Source organism: Mus pahari, chromosome 8, assembly GCF_900095145.1.
Source record: "Mus pahari chromosome 8, PAHARI_EIJ_v1.1, whole genome shotgun sequence".
In the NCBI taxonomy this organism is placed as follows: Eukaryota; Metazoa; Chordata; class Mammalia; order Rodentia; family Muridae; genus Mus; species Mus pahari.
Genome location: NC_034597.1, coordinates 37603218 through 37618949, shown reverse-complemented (window position 1 = coordinate 37618949; position 15732 = coordinate 37603218). Strand labels below are relative to the sequence as shown.

The 15732-nt window shown below is 43.2% G+C and overlaps 1 protein-coding gene across 2 annotated transcripts; it reads left to right on the top strand.

Annotated features, from left to right (window-relative positions):
- The first annotated feature begins 225 nt into the window (after positions 1 to 225).
- Positions 226 to 13073, top strand: Cnih1 (cornichon family AMPA receptor auxiliary protein 1). 2 transcript variants are annotated; one of them, XM_029541913.1, is made up of 6 exons: positions 226 to 409; positions 4204 to 4272; positions 4507 to 4554; positions 8158 to 8270; positions 9674 to 9817; positions 12188 to 13071. In XM_029541913.1, exons 1-6 carry the CDS (start codon positions 329 to 331, stop codon positions 12213 to 12215), a joined length of 483 nt encoding a protein of 160 aa, XP_029397773.1. In that variant the 5' UTR covers positions 226 to 328; the 3' UTR covers positions 12216 to 13071. The 2 variants fall into 2 exon arrangements, with proteins under 2 accessions (XP_029397773.1, XP_021058994.1); XM_021203335.2 differs by lacking the exon at positions 4507 to 4554 and having other exon boundaries at positions 230 to 409; positions 12188 to 13073.
- The last annotated feature ends 2659 nt before the right edge of the window (positions 13074 to 15732 follow it).

The window sequence follows — 15732 nt, the reverse complement described above, 5'->3', positions numbered from 1 at the left end:
TCCTTTCGATACAGGCACTTTTAAAATCTACTTTTGCATTTCAAACAGAAGACTAGTCTCTGGAACAAACTAGACATTCATTTAATGGCTATCCAAAGAGTAAACTACAGAATGAAGGACAAAAATCAACTGTGCAGACAACAGAAGAGCCACGCAAACTCCGACCATCAGGGGGCGCTCGCGCGGGCGGCCCTCTGCGCAGGCGCGCCGGGAGGAGGCCGCGGCGGCGGTGGAGGCTGAGGCCGGGGGAAGTGAATGGTTTTACCCAGAGGGCCGTGCGCCGCCTTTCTCCGCTGGCCCCGGCGCGCCCGGCAGCTCCTCCCAGGCCATGGCGTTCACTTTCGCGGCCTTCTGCTATATGCTGGCGCTGCTGCTCACCGCCGCGCTCATCTTCTTCGCCATCTGGCACGTGAGTAGCCGGGGCAGGGGGGAAAGAGGGCGAGCGACGGCGCAGCCTCTTGCAGCTCCGGGCCCGGGATTGCGCGGGGCCCCGGCTGCCGGCGCGCGCCAGGACATGGCCGGGCTGCTAGGGCCGTGGACGCTGCGCGCTCCCGGGCCAGGGGTCCGGAGGGCCTGGCGTGCGGGGTCCCGGTGTCCACGCCGCCGCGTGCGGGCCCAGGCCGCGCTCCGCTATTCGCGAGCAGGGCTGGGCGGGGCGGGCAGGCGGGCGGCTCCGTGGCTACGCCGGGCCCGCGCGGACGCCTTGTCCGCGTCCCCGGTCTCGGAGGATGCCCAGTGCGTACCGAGCGGCGGCTCTCGGCGTGAAGTTTTCTTAATTTTTATCCTTGAATTACCGATTTCCTTTTAAGGCTTCCTCGGAGCACGGCCAAAAATCGGATAGTTGTAAGTTACTTTCGCTGCATTTCCAACTCTGCTTTGCAGCACTCGATGGGCGATTTTCTAGTAGAACGCCGTGATTGGGAGACGAGTTCCTGGTGAACTTTGAGGCAGCTTGGATTGATTACTTCGTTGGCCACATCTCCGAGTTTTCCCCTGAAGTCATACCTGGATCGCGAGAGCTTTTCAGGAGCCAGCCTCCCAAGCCACCTCTGTGGTGTGGGCTGCATAACCATTTAGTAGGAGGAGTTTTAATTTGATTTTGAAAATCCTCAGAAACCTTTGGCTCCTCATATGTCCTTGCAGGGTGGACGTGCATTCTTACTGCGCCCTGTTCCTGGTGACAGGTCTATTGAGACAGACTTTGGGTGCCTCTACCGCTTAGCACCACTGAAAGAGCTCTCTGGAGATCAGCAATTCTCAAAAGTTGAGCTCATTTGTTTCTACCCTCCCAGTACTTTCTGGAATAATGGCATAATTTGAATGATGGGGCGAGTTCAACCTCGTGTAAATACTAAGTCAGGTTTCATCACTATCCTGTGCATGATTAAATGGCAGCAGATTAAATGGTTGCAGAAGTCTCCGAAGTAGATAGATACCACGGGTCCTTCTTGCTAAGCAGTGTGATTGTATTTAGAGCCTCTTTGCCTATGGATGGGCAGTTGGGGTCCGGTGTTCACTTTGTCAGAAATAACTGCTACTTCACACAATGCTCATTAGTTTTAACTAAAGATTGGAAGAGCATCTTCTGCTCTTTGGTGGAAGAACAGGAAGATAGATAGCTTACGAGCTGGCCCCATTGTTGTTTCCGATGAAGCTAAAGTGTCTGGCTCCTTTTCATCTGTAAATGTAACTTTAAGTCATTTGCTCTTTTTATAAATGTCCTCTGGAATGGTGGAGATTAATGGAAGAGAGCTGGGCACTTCCCCACATTTTCCACATTCTGTGTTTGGTTTAAGAAACACCTGCAATTTTTTTTAAATGGGTTATTTTATTAGAAAGGAATGTGTCTAGGTGAAATAGATAATTTTAAGTCCTGTTATAGGCTTAAAGAAAGTTGTACCACAGATTAGTGAGAGCTTTTAGGTTTAGAGATTCCTTAGTTCAGATAATTACTGTACTTTGGGGAAAATAATTTTAATTATATGTCTGTTGTACATTATTAGAAAACCATTCAGCAATCTTTTTACTCAAAAGATCCCTAGGAACCAGCTGAAAGAAACTGTTCAATTTAAAAGTTAGTTTTGACTAGGGGTGTGCCCTCATGGCCAAGTACCTGCCTAACGTGCACGAAACCCTACACTTCTTAGTACTGCATAAATCCCACCCCAGAAACTGCATAAACTAGGCATGGGGTGTACGTGTGATCCCAGCACTGGGGACATAGTGACAGGATCCTGAATTCCTTCTGCATTTGATTCTGAGTTACATGAAGTCCTGCCTTCGAAGATGGCTGTATGTTAATGTTATTTATTTGAGTCAACCTTAACCAGCTAAATACAAGTATTGCAGTTATGAGTCTTGAGTTTCTGTTACTAAAGTAGACTTAGGAATGTATCCCACACAATATGATGTACCTGACTGTTAATATTCATAACTGATCAAAGCTTATCTCCTTCAAACTACACATTTATAATTTTAACATTTATTGTGTTAGAAATTGGTGACAAAGGAAATCCTTTTTGTTGAATTCTTCTGTACATTAACAATTTTTAGTGTTTTTTTCTATTTTTTAAAGCTTCCATTTATTCAATAATGTGCTGCACATTAATATTCTAGACCCTGAGCCATAGTAACGTACAGAATAAAATTTTTGCTGCTGTGAATATTACATTTTTTAAATTTTTTTTTAAGTCAAGATGATTTTATTTTTGTAGACCTAGAAGTAATAGACTGATATATATCATTTGAGATGTAAACGAATGAATGATTAAAAAAGTCACATGGAAATGGGGTCCCTGGGGAGGCTTTCCTGTGGCTTGCTGCACTCTTTGCTTCTCCTCCATGTGTGAGCTGTAAGCTGTAAAAGATCATTTTCAGGCAAGTGAAAAGGTATGGTGTAAATTGTCTAGCTGACTCCACACCTGGTTTGAGGCCCCATTTCTGCTGTTTTGGACTCTCTGGGGAGTTCCTTAGAGCTTCAATTCTCTTAAGGGAACCAGACACTCGAGTGCTGGTGTAGCCTCTGCGTGAGCAAGGGGGCTTTGAAAAAAATTTTTTTTTTAATTTTAGTTTTTCAAATAATTAAATTTGTATCATTTCCCTCCATTTCTTTTTCTTCTTCCATCTCCTCCCATGCCTCCCCCTCTCAACTTCCTACCCTCCTTGGATGTACATTTTAATATTCAGTTATTTTTATCTCCTATTCTCGTTAGGGGTTTTAATACAGAGGGTTAGAAGATGTGTATCTTATACACTCCTAGAGACTAAGAGAAACCTGTGCTCTTCTGAGATCAAGAACTTGAAGTGAGCACAATGAAAGCTAGAAATAGGTAACTATTGATCGTGACAGTGAGGAGTGCTGTAGTAGCGCACATCTAAAGAGAGAGGTGGGTGTGGCTGGGGACACCAACTGAAGGGTCCCCACAAACCTTCCACCTTGACTCCTGACACCTGAGTTAATGCCACAGGTGGTACGGACCCCACCTTTGACTGTTTGAAGGTCTGTGTAAGGGTGTGGAGACACTTAGGATTAAAGTTATGTTCTCCTAGAAGCATGGGCAAGCTCAGCTTTATCCACGCGGAGCTGTCATACATTGAATTGTTTGAGTCCACTCTAGAGTCCCAGGACACTGAGCCCCGGGAGAAGGCTGCACAGACGATTACAAGTGGCCTTTCTCCCTGAGGCCACACACTCCATTGGGGTGGACAAACATGCATGCAGATGCAGGATTCAGAGTGAGAGATGCCATACTGGTGGGTTACAAGAGAAGAGCTGCAGACAAGTATACCGTAATCTCTGCCGAAGAAAACGGGGAATGGCTACAGAAGGAGGGGTTCAGCAAGGGGGCAGTGGTTCAGGGGAAAGGAAACCGTGCTTAAATAGTTGTATCAGTAGGAAAAGCTCAGGTCACGCAGAGAAAGCAGCTTGCCAGGAAACATTGGGTAAACTGCAGTTAAGGTCACGGTGGGTGCAGAAGATCTGATCATGATGCAGTCATGATGTAGACAATTGTGTGTGGTCATGATGACATGTCTTCAGGTCTTTAATCTGATTCTCATTCTTTTTAGCACATTCGTGTGACTAAATTGGTGCTAAAGTGTTGTTACACCTTTATTTATTTAGTAATATTTTGATGGTTGGGGCAGGCTTGTTGCTGCTTTCTATTAAAGTGAGTGGTCCTAAATGTTCTAATTCTATTTTAGATCATAGCATTTGATGAACTGAAGACTGACTACAAGAACCCTATAGACCAGTGTAATACCCTGAATCCTGTAAGTTATGACATTGCTTTCATCTTTAGATTTAAAAACCTATTTGCTTTTAATTTGATATCACTTTAAAAAGGCCAGTATTCTCAGTAGCATGATATATCTGTATGTTTGAAGTAGGCAGAATAAAGTTCTCTTTCCTGTCACACTTGACTGTTGTGTTATTAATCTGCCAGAGATCTTGTCAGCTGTCATACTAACATTCTTCCAATCTGCTTTTTACATTGTCGGCCAAAGACAGTTGAAAAGGTCAAAAAGATTAAAAGAGTCAAAATTGCACTAAAGGTGTGTACTGCTTTTAGTTGAATGTTTGAATGCCACATCACCTGGCGGGGAGGGCTAGGGCATTCGTCTCTGTATCGTTGCGCTCAGTGCTTGTTCATTGCCTGTTGAGGTTTATGATTTCACGAAACTTCCACATTCTATGCAAATGTTTGCTTGCTGGCCCAGTCAAGTAGGGAAAGCTGTTAAATGCTTATGCATTTTTTATGTTACAGCCATAGGCACATCTGTATTAAATTACTTAGCACAATGTTTGAAAGTTGGTCAATATAAAATGACATTAATAGTGGGGAAATTATTCTCAGCCCATGACTTGGACACATGGACTGTAGTGTGGACTTAGCTGCCGAATCTAGTTTCAGCTTTATGTGTCTGGTGGCGACTGGGTTCGTGTGCAGGTGCTCTCTCAGCCTTTGTGTCAGCTCTGTGCTTGTAGCTCGGAATCTTGTTTGTGGAGATGCTATCTTTTGATCTCAAGATGCCAGAATTTTGTAGCTAGCAGTTTGTATACAGGTGCCTATGTGGTTATTTCTAGTATATTGTATTTACCTCAGATTTCTAAAACAGGTCTGTCTTACGTTGGCCTGTGATAGATTTATTGATAATTTGGCTCCATTGTGTTTTGGGTTGGTTTTTAAATACATATTTGGTATCTGAAGAAAGATTCTTCTCTGGTGTGTAGGTTTGATTTTGCCTGATTGGTCAGAAGCTAAAGAGTTGCTTGTGATACAGCAACAGATTAGAAAGCAGCAGCTGACCCTCGAAGCTACTGCGGGATAGGAGGGGACCATGGCCCTGCATCCTTATACTCTGACTTGGAGAAGCCCCCGGAAGCTAGCTTGCTACTTTCTCCTTGTTTCTCAGGTGAATGTAGACACCTTTTACAGTAAGGCTATGTAGGGACGACCACAAGTTTTGACCACAGGCTTCCCTGCTGTAGGAAGTTAAGCCTGGGAAGATGCTTTGTGGTGGAGAGTGACAGGTGTGCATTGTAGGACATCTTTGCCCCGGTCCTTAAAACCAGTTGTCAAGAAGTCAGAAGCTGGGATCTTTTAAGTTGTTAATAGTATACTGTGTTTTCTGGCAGTTTACATGTCGGACATTGACGTGATGAGGTTACAGCTAGAGTCACATGAGCGCTTCTGGGTGCCAGGCTCCGCACAGAAGCGTTAGCCCTGCAGCTTTTTATTCAGGTCCCTGAAGTTATTCTCATGAGTAGGACACTAGGTTGAGTTGCTCTATGAGGTACAAGTAGTCTGACCATGTCAGAGAGGTTAAGGCAGAGACCATAGTTATACGCTAGACAGCCTGATTTTTGACATTTAAACTGTGTTTTCGTAATTTTTAACCTTAAGAGGGAGGCATTTTATTGTAGCAGATAGTGTGTGATTTCTGGCTTTTCTTAATGGAAAGAAAATCATACTGAGAAAAGACAAGTGCTTGAGCCGACTGCAGCTCCAGGAGGGGAGGCCATTGTCCCGGCCGGGAGCTGGATTTGCATAGGGTGCCGATGATTGGCTGATGAGCAGTGCATCTGACAGTTTTCCCTATTACAATTTGTTTTACAGTTCTGCCAAAGTACGGGGGAAGACAGGGACTTTTAAAAATGCAAACTTAATAAGGGAATAGAGCTTTTCAGGGTTCAGTACTAATCATTTCAGCCATGTTTTGCATGAAGTATTTTTTTCTAGATACTAGGCTTTAGATGACCTTTGGGTTGTGAGTAGGATGAATTTTGTGGTAATTGAATGCTTGAAAAGCTCTGATTTTAGCCAGGTGGAGGTGATGCATGCCTTTAATCCTAGCACTTGGAAGGCAGAGGCAGGTGAATAGGAGTTCAAGGCCAGCTTTGTCCACAGAGCAAAGTTCTAGGACAACCAACAGCCAAGGCTACACAGGGAGAAAAAAAAACAAAAAAAAAAACCAAAAAAAAAAAAAAAAGAAACCCCGCAAAGCTCTGATTGGTGAGAAGCACATCATGAATGTTCTGGACATTTCTGAGGAGGAGCAGGAGGGGTAGAAGCTGCAGGGCCTGTGGTAGTGCTCTCTCTAAGGATAAGTTAGGAGCACCGGGGAGTTGTGAGTCTCAAGTTTCTCTCCTCACCTCAGTCTAAGTGCAGTTGCAAAGCAGTTAGTTTTGTTAGGTCTTAGGCTCTAGAGCTGAAGAAGGCAGCAGCTGTCATTTATGCTGACGTGTGAAAGCAGTTCCAGTGGACACTGTGGGGCATGTTTTCTTGGTCTATTCTGGTTGTAGTTAGAGTTTCAAAGATGTCCTTTTGATAAAAATTTGACCTTAAATTAAATCATACATGTCTATATATGCTTATGTGAACCTTATCTTAATTATCTATCATATTGCTTAAATTGGTAGCAAATATTCTGGTTAGTGCCTTAGTTGGCTCTACTAGGATTTTATGTAAGATAATGTTCATTAAAACGTTGATACTAGGCTGGGGGTAGCTCTGTGAAAGAGGGCTTGGCTAGGGTGTGTGACCGTGGGTGTGAGTTCCAGCCCTGGGGAAGTTAGGTGGCCATATGACTTTCCACTGGAGAAGGAGTGTGGGCTTTAGAAGAGGCTGGAGCGTGCGGGATGGATGATCTGACTTCTCCTGCAGCCCACTCTCAGGAAGGACCTTTTTCACACTGCTTTAACCTGTTGTGAAGCCAGTTGATAAATTGGGCTTTGCATCTGTGACTTAGAGATTTTGGCTAGAGCTGTCATCAGTTTTGATGTTTTATTTAATAACACATTAGATTAGACTGAGCCATTTAGGATAAAAAATGATTTAAAACAAGTCATTAAGTCTTCTTCATTTTATAAGTCCATGTTATGCCATTTGAATTAATTTGCCCTCACTACTTATCAAAAGGCTTGTTTTCTTTAGAGCTTTGCAGTCCTACTGTCTTCTGCCATGTAGCTTAGTGGACAGGCAGGTATAGGGGAACCCAAAGGCAGCGGAACAGTGGGAGCTCTGGGACCTGGCAATTCCTTTCATGGTTACGAGTTGCGACTTTTCCCTCCTACATTGCAGAAAGTGTGTGTCTCTCTCTCATTGTGTGCCTCAGTGTCCTCCCAGCTGTGCTGAGATGTTGGCTGGTTGGCTTTCCATTGAACAACTTGAGGGGGGAAGTGATGTGACTCGCTAAATATTGTACATGTAGCATTCTTGGTTTTGCTAACGGCTTAAAGACACATAAACTTATAAATGGGAGATTGTTTTATGGATTTTTTTATCATGTTGCATGTGCTCAGGTTATTTCATTTTTGAATTATTATTACTGAGTGATGGAAGTACAAGCATTCCACTTACCTACAAGTAATTAAACACTCTGGATGTTAATCGCAATTTAATTGGCTGCTCTAAGAATTTGAGTTTTAAATTTCTCATCTTTTCTAGTGAAAGCTTCTTATCCTCTGGCCAGTTTGCTTAGAATCATACTTTTGGTAAAAAGCCAAATATGGAGCTAACACTCAGTAGCATCTTTGATTCCGATTCTCAGAAGACAGTGGTGTTTTAAAATGGAAACGTGGTTGTCAGTTGCTTTGAAGATGAGCAGCTGCCCCTCTGAGCAAGCACTGTGATAACGGCCTGTGTTTCCTTCCAGCTTGTGCTTCCAGAGTACCTCATCCACGCTTTCTTCTGTGTCATGTTTCTCTGTGCAGCAGAGTGGCTTACCCTGGGCCTCAATATGCCCCTTTTGGCATACCATATTTGGAGGTAATATTTAGATACAATTAAAATAGTTCCTTAATTAAATTTTAATTTTGCTGTGGTTGATACAGTCATCATTGATACTGTGTGTCTCCATGAAGGTTGAAAGTTATTTAGCATTGACTCAGCTCAGGTCAGTAAGCAGGGAGCTCTCAGTGTCCTTGTAGGACTTTGTTATTCCTCAAAGAACCTTAGTCACAGTTCCACATACAAGTCTGATGGGTACAGCCAAGTGTATTTACATCCAAGTGCATTTTCATGCACACATGTACATGTAAATGCACACAGATTAAGATAGAGCACTTCTAGCCCTCAGAACATTTTCTAAGCCTAGCATCAAGTTGTTACCTCCATGCCTTTTGCCCGTTTTAAACTTCATATAGATCAGTATGTACAATGTGTGTCTTTTTCGTGCTTACTTTATATTTTAAAGCATTTAGCTACTTCATAGAGAGAACCAGATTACATAGGTTTATATTCTTAATGTCTGACCCACATAGAGTTTTTTCTCCCTCCCCATAAGTTGAAAGCTTTGTTTTAAATAGGTATGTAAGAATCTCATCTCTCTCTTTTAGAAGATAAGTTAAAGAATATTTTGGCTCTTCCGTCTTCTTCTCTCTTCCCTCTTTCTCTCTCTCTCCTCTTCTCTACCCTTCTGCCCGTTTCACCACTCCCCCATTCCCCCATAATAAACCTCTCCCACGTGGAACTCCTTGAGAAAAAAAAAAGAATATTTTGATGTAAAGTGCTATTATGTCTGTAACTGAATGAACCTTTCAGAAAAGCTGTCCTCATGGTAGGAAGGGCAGGGATGCAGCAAAGCAAGTGAGCAATGAACCCTTGGGGCCTCTGGATCAAGTGCCTGCTCCTGGGCATGTAAAGTTATGTTGAGATAAAATGTTAAACACCTGAGGCTGGAGAGATGGCCCAGCGGTAAAAGCACCAGCTGTTCTTCTAGAAGACCTGGGTTCAGTTCCTAGCACCCAGGTGGTGGCTCACAACAGTCTGTAACTCTAGTTTCAGAGGATCTGATGCCCTCTTCTGGCCAGTGTGAGCACTGCATGCACATGGTGCACATGCATACATGCAGACAACACATTTCTGCACATAAAAGTAAATCTGAAAGGAAGAAAGCAAGAAGGAAAACACCTGAGTTCTCTTTTCCAGTTCCTGTTTTTACTGGATTTCTGAAATCTCAGAGACCATATGTGATCTGTATGGCTGCTCCGTTCTTATGGTCTCTAGTTTTAAGAGTAAGATGGTATAAAAGTAAGAAATTGTTGTATCTGCAAGTAAAAATGTGCCTTGTCTCTGGAACCAATCCCTGTAGCAAATGCTGGACAAGAAAGACCCCTCCCTGCTTGAAGGCCATTACCCTTCCCATATGCTAATGACTGTGTCTGTTTCAGGTATATGAGTAGACCAGTGATGAGCGGCCCTGGCCTCTATGACCCGACCACCATCATGAATGCAGACATTCTAGCCTACTGTCAGAAGGAAGGATGGTGCAAACTCGCTTTTTACCTTCTAGCGTTTTTTTACTACCTATATGGGTAAGTTTGAAACGTCTCACTATGTATTTGAGCACCTTGCAGAGGAACTTGGTGTCTTAAATGGGGAAAGTAGTGTCAGGGAGCTAGCAGGCCCCTGTGCAGGCATACCTCTGGCCAGCAAGTAGCATGAAGCCAATGTCAGGAAGAGGGTCAGGGCACACTGTTGGTAAAGAGTAATCTGTTTCCATGACGTAATGGTATTGAGAGGACAGGGTTGCATTGGTTTGTAAAAGTGTATTACTTACCATATTTGGAGCTAATATTTAGATATACTTTAAATGACTTTATCATCTTTTCAGATAGTGTTCTACTGCTCACTGTATGTTTTTTCACAAACTTTGTGTCCTGCCCTTAATTTTCTGGCTTGCTTGATCTGAATGAGATGAACGAGGTGGCCCAGCGTCACAGGGTACTGGTCTCATTTCCTCTCTTTAAGGCTTTCTCAGCTTCTGTACCGTAGGTGCCCTGGACGGAGTCATTCTTTCTTGTGTAACACTTTTATAGGTTGTGGGTGTTCAGCAGCACCTCTGACCTTTACCCACAAGATTCTAGTGGTACCCCAAACCTTCCCAGTCAAGACAACCATAGATGTTTCTAGATGTTGCCAAATGCCTTTGTGTGGCAAAACTGCAGTAGTTGTGAACCAGTGTTGAAGGTATAGCACATTAAACCAGATGTTCCAGGTGTGGGATGTAGGAAACTGCTTGAGGCTTACATGGTGACCCTGTCTTAGGAACGGCAATGGAAGAGATCCCGGTGAGTGCGCAGGAAGCTAGACAGGCTTCTTCACGGTCAGGGCAGGAAGGCCTAGGAGCTGCAGACAGCCTGGGCCAGCTTTGTACTTCTTTCTTCTTTTGCTACAGAGTACCCTATGTCACACAAATCAAAACAACAGCAGACTAGCATGGGACCCTGTGAAGTACAGTGACATTGTTTTTTAAACTGTATAAGTGTACTGCAGAGGTCTCTCCTTTTAATTTTCAAGATATTTTTTAAAAAATGTAGTTATACTGGGGTAGGAGAGATGGCTCAGGAGTAAGGGTCCTGGCAGCTGATTCCCAAGGACCTGCCTGGTCTCAGCACCACATGGAGGGTCACAGCCATCTATAACTCAGTTCCGGGGCGTTCGATGTGTCCTTCTGGCCTTTGAGGGTACTGGACACATGTGGTGCACAGACAAACATGCAGGCAAAACACCCAGACACATAAAATAAAAAAATCTTTAAAAATTGCTATTTTAAGTTAAATAATTAAGCTTCTATTAATTTATATTTATTATCTGTTCACATTTGTCTCTCTATTATCCTGGTTTCCATTATAGACAGGACAAAGGAAGCTTGTGTTGTGAAGTTGTCTTATGTGCACCTAGAGATGAAGTATATAGTTAATAGGTTCTCTCCTTTTGGTTGTGACGCTCACCTTTAGCTGTGACTAGATTTTGAATGGTGAAATTCTGTTTTTCAGTTTCTTCCTGATTTTCACGTTCTTAATATTTTTAGCTAACTTGTAGATACTGCTGGAATGTAGTAGGCATGTAAAATAGACTTCTGAGAGAGCAAACCTGTGTAAATAGCTGCATTGGAGATGTCCATTTGTGGAGAATGCTCACCCAGACATGAAGGCACCACACACAAGTCCACGTGTGCTCAGCTCTTCGCTTCGTTTGGAGATAAGAGTGGGCTTTGCACCGTCCCCCGTGCCTCTCTTCCTTTTACTTTTTTTTTTTTTTTCTTTTTTTAATTTTCTGAGAATTCCATGCACTATGTTTGGGCCACATTTCCTCTCTCCTGGCCCCTCCCAGTGCCTTTGTAATATCACTGTTGATATAGAATGGCCCTTGGTACTTTGTGAGCCTAGATTATATATTTACTGCCCCTCGGGGGGGGGGGGGTTGTACACCTTTTGCTGTCCCCATTCCTGTTGCCTAGGGCCATTTAGTAGGGTATGATTGGGATGGTCCTCCTTTGACCATTCCCTTGCATAAAATGGGACCAGTGAGAGCACCGACCTCCTGAGGCTGCTTGGAGAGCCGAGTGACCTCATGCCCAGGAAAGACCTAACAGCTGTGGCACAGACCGCATCTCCAGAGATGCCTCCTCCTGTGATTAGGCGCTGCCCCGAGTGGTGTTTGGATTGCTTCTGTGAACGAGCTCTGCCTCTCACTGGGGTTCAGCTGCATCATTCTGCTTGCTAAAACTGGAAAGGAAATAGGGGCAACAGGCCAGCGTCCTGCTAGTTACACTGACAGCGTGTCAGTGGTCTTCCTGTGACACTAATAGCACGTGTGAGCTGACTGTGTAAAGATTGAGGTCTGTAAGACTTGTTGTAATGAGTATTGGAATTAATACTGATTCTTCTCTTTTGTTTCAGCATGATCTATGTTCTGGTGAGCTCTTAGAACAACACAGAAGAATTGGTCCAGTTAAGTGCATGCAAAACGCCACCAGTGAAGGGATTCTATCTAGCAAGGTCCTGTTTCCAAGAGTAGCCTACGGAATCTGATCAGTTACTTTAAAAAATGACTTCTTATTTTTTAAATGTTTCCACATTTTTTGCTTGTGGAAAGACTGTTTTCATATGTTCTACTTGGATAAAGAATTTAAATGGAATTACGTATAAATTAATATAAAATGATTACCTCTGGTGTTGACAGGTTGGACTTGCACTCTTAAGGAACAGCCATCACCCTCCGAGTGATTGCATTCATTTCTGACTGCCCTCAGCCCGGTGGAAGCTTGGTTTAGAGGACTTGTTGGGCTCATTTTGGTTTTATTGAAATGCCATCTAAATATGTTAGCTGTAGATATGAGGTGCTTCTGGTGAACTGAAAGTGTGTATCCGACTCATGGGGAACATCGTAGGTTCCTCACTTATCACTGTAGATGATTATATATGGACACAACAGTAAGAAGAGTGGGACCTCGTCCCTGTCGACTTGAATACTATCCCTATGTATTGCATGAGAGGGGCCTCCCTCATTCCATCAGAGTAATACACTTGCTTTAATTCTTAAGTCTAAGTGATATAAACATGCTGACCTACCTGTAAAGAATGCATTTAAAGCTATTCTAAATGGGTTTTTATTTGTAAGACATTATTTACTAGGAAATTGGTTATATTGATGCTTACTGTTCTAATCCAGTGGTCAAGGTATTAAGAATTTGCAAGTACTTTAGATTTTCGAAAATGAATGAGAGAACTGTGTAACCGCCCCGCTGTTCCTTCAGTGCAACACAATAAAACTCTGAAATGAAGATGCTTTGCCGTGCATTGTTTGAAAGATTACAAACAGCTGTTTCTCAAACCTGCTCAATCCATCATAATAAAATACATAATATTGTCATCTTTAGAAGTAAATTATTATATTGTCTGTTTTCTTAAAAGTAATATTGAAGAGCTTTGGTTGCCCAGGCCCATCACTGTTAATTGGTAAAATTCTCACCTTCTGCTGGCACAGCTCTGTCATTCTCTCTCAGATTCTAAAGTTCCGGGGACGTGTGCAGTCCTCAGTGCTGAGCTTTGGCCGGCTTAGGTCAGCTTGAAGCTGAGCTTTGGCTGCTGCTTGTGAGGCATACATTTTCGTGTTTTCACAAGCAGTCATAGAATGAGGGTGAAGGCAGCTGAACATACCGGAAGGAGTTTACAAGTTTCTTCAGCAAATGATAAAAGACAACTAATTTGTAGAGATTCCCTAATGACCAGGGTGTGTGTGGATGTATGCTGCTGTCTACTCCAGGGAGTTCCTGTACTGTTCTGTTCCTTTCCCCAGCCTGGGGAGAGATGCTGCCATCTGGAGATCAGGTGATAAGGGAGATGTGGAAGAAGGGGATGCAGAGCTAGAGTGAGGAGGGTCAGGCCGTTTCACAGAGAAAGCATACAGACTGTGTAGTCTGCAGCCCCTCCCGGATGGATGCCTTTGTGCAGTTAACTAAGTACCTGCGGGACACTGAGGACTTATGCTTACAGTGTGGCATAGCCAGTCATTTGTTTCTAACCCCTCCTCATTCGCCCCTCATGTTCATCAGGACTACTGACCACGAGGGACCTGGCTAAGGTTAAAATGCAGAGATTTCCTGGGATTTCATATTACTATTCTTGTCCAAGTGCTCTTTCAACAGACACCACTTTATAGCTTTTAAGAAACTTCCTCTTGTTTTGGATCTTCTTTATGATTACTTGAGACTAAAAAAAAAAAGTCCCCCTCCCCCAAATTAGATGCATTTCTAGAGGATTGTTAGAGAACAGCAAGGTTCATTCACCAGGTCACTTGTAGGCTTTAGCATCCAGGTGTGGTTGTGGTTAAAAGGGTCAAGTGTTTGTGTGGTCTTACTTGCCTTCCCAGTGTTTTCTGGAAGTAGATTTCCTCTTTTTCTTTTTTTTTTTTTTCCAAGACAGTGTTTCTTCATGTAGCCCTGGCTACCAGGCTGGCCTCAAACTCTGAGATCTGCCTGCCTCTGCCTTCAAGACAAGCTCCACTGTCGGCTGGCATGTGTACTTTTTAATAGCAGTCCTAGACTATAATTACTGGTGAGCAACTGATGATCTGTGTATCTCTTCCTGCAGGGTAAGCTCACATTGTAGGTGTGACTGTAGCATTCTATCCAGCCCATTCAAATGCTCTAACCTGAAAAGGATTTGCCTCAGATTATTTGTCATTTCGTATATACAGATGTACAACTCAATAATCAAGTCAGTTGCAAGCCAGAAATTTACATAAGAAAAAATATTTTATCGGGGAAAGAAAATTATTGCTGTGCTGAGTAGCCTTGTTCATGAATGTTCATCCTCACTGGAATAATGTAGTAATGTTAGTCCCAAGTGACTGTAAGCTCTGCTACTCAAACCAATTGATTTGCAACCAGACCAGCAGTTAAGTATCTATTAGTGGAATGTAGTACATGATTTTGAACAGCCTCCCAGAGTCATGCCTACAGAGAAAGATGTTCTGTTGCTGGATTTGTTGACTGGATTTCTTATAGCCATTTACTTTGACTAAAATTCAGGTATCTCCTCTTAGTGCCTGAAAGGAATGTATATGACAGCTGCTTATTCCATTTACTTTGCAGAGTATTAGCCACAAGGCGGTGGGTCTGAGGTGGTTCGTGGGTCTTATTCTACGTTCACTTTCTTGATACACATTGTAGAAGACATGCAGAAGAACGGCCGTCTTCCAGATGTCAGTGCCACTCATGATACAGATGTGTTTGATTGTGCTCATGTATTCTGGCAATGAGAGTTTCTTAAATGAATCGATGACTGAGTAGATGCTAAAACTTAGAAAAACACAGAAAATTGTGGAATATAGTTAAGCTGTGTAGTTCATGGTTTGTTAAATCGAAGCTTGTTGGTGCTTCTATAAAGTTTCCAAAGAAAACTCTCTACTTAGCCCTGCCCTACTCCTGAGAGCTTCCTCTTTTTGCTTTTGCATATTTAATAAAATCTGCCTCAGGCACCTCCTGTGTAATTGATGGGTGGTGGCTGAGTCTGTGTAGTCTGTGCCAATTTCAAATGCAGCTAGCATTGGTGTGCACAAGACCAGGTCCCTGTGTGGTCTGCCTTCTCTGCCTGCACTGCTTTCAGGAATATCATAGTTTGGGCAGAGAAAATACTTTCCTTAGAACGTTTGCATTGCATGTCTTTAAACTTCGGTACACAAGTGTGTTTCAGGACTAATACCATATTTCCCTTTGCTGAAAGGTTTTCCTGTCAAGCATTTTGACTGTAGCAGATTGACAGACACTTGCAGTGGGGACGGAGAGGTGTATACTTTGAAAGCCCAGTTAAGTATGAAATGTGTTTCCTCCCTCAGTACTCAGGAGTAAAGCTTTATTCTAGACAGGGGTGATCGGGAGTTGCTGGTGCGGAGGGAGTCCTGGCGGTAGAGTTAGCAGGAGAGCCTGTATATGGTGACATAT

Bases quoted from the DNA above. Each gene is read 5' to 3' on its own strand.
- Cnih1 (XM_029541913.1), top strand. From the start codon at position 329: ATGGCGTTCACTTTCGCGGCCTTCTGCTATATGCTGGCGCTGCTGCTC. The intron at 4,555-8,157 runs GTGTGTACTGCT...GTTTCCTTCCAG, and splicing joins GAGTCAAAATTGCACTAAAG to CTTGTGCTTCCAGAGTACCT. The intron at 8,271-9,673 runs GTAATATTTAGA...TGTCTGTTTCAG, and splicing joins TTGGCATACCATATTTGGAG to GTATATGAGTAGACCAGTGA.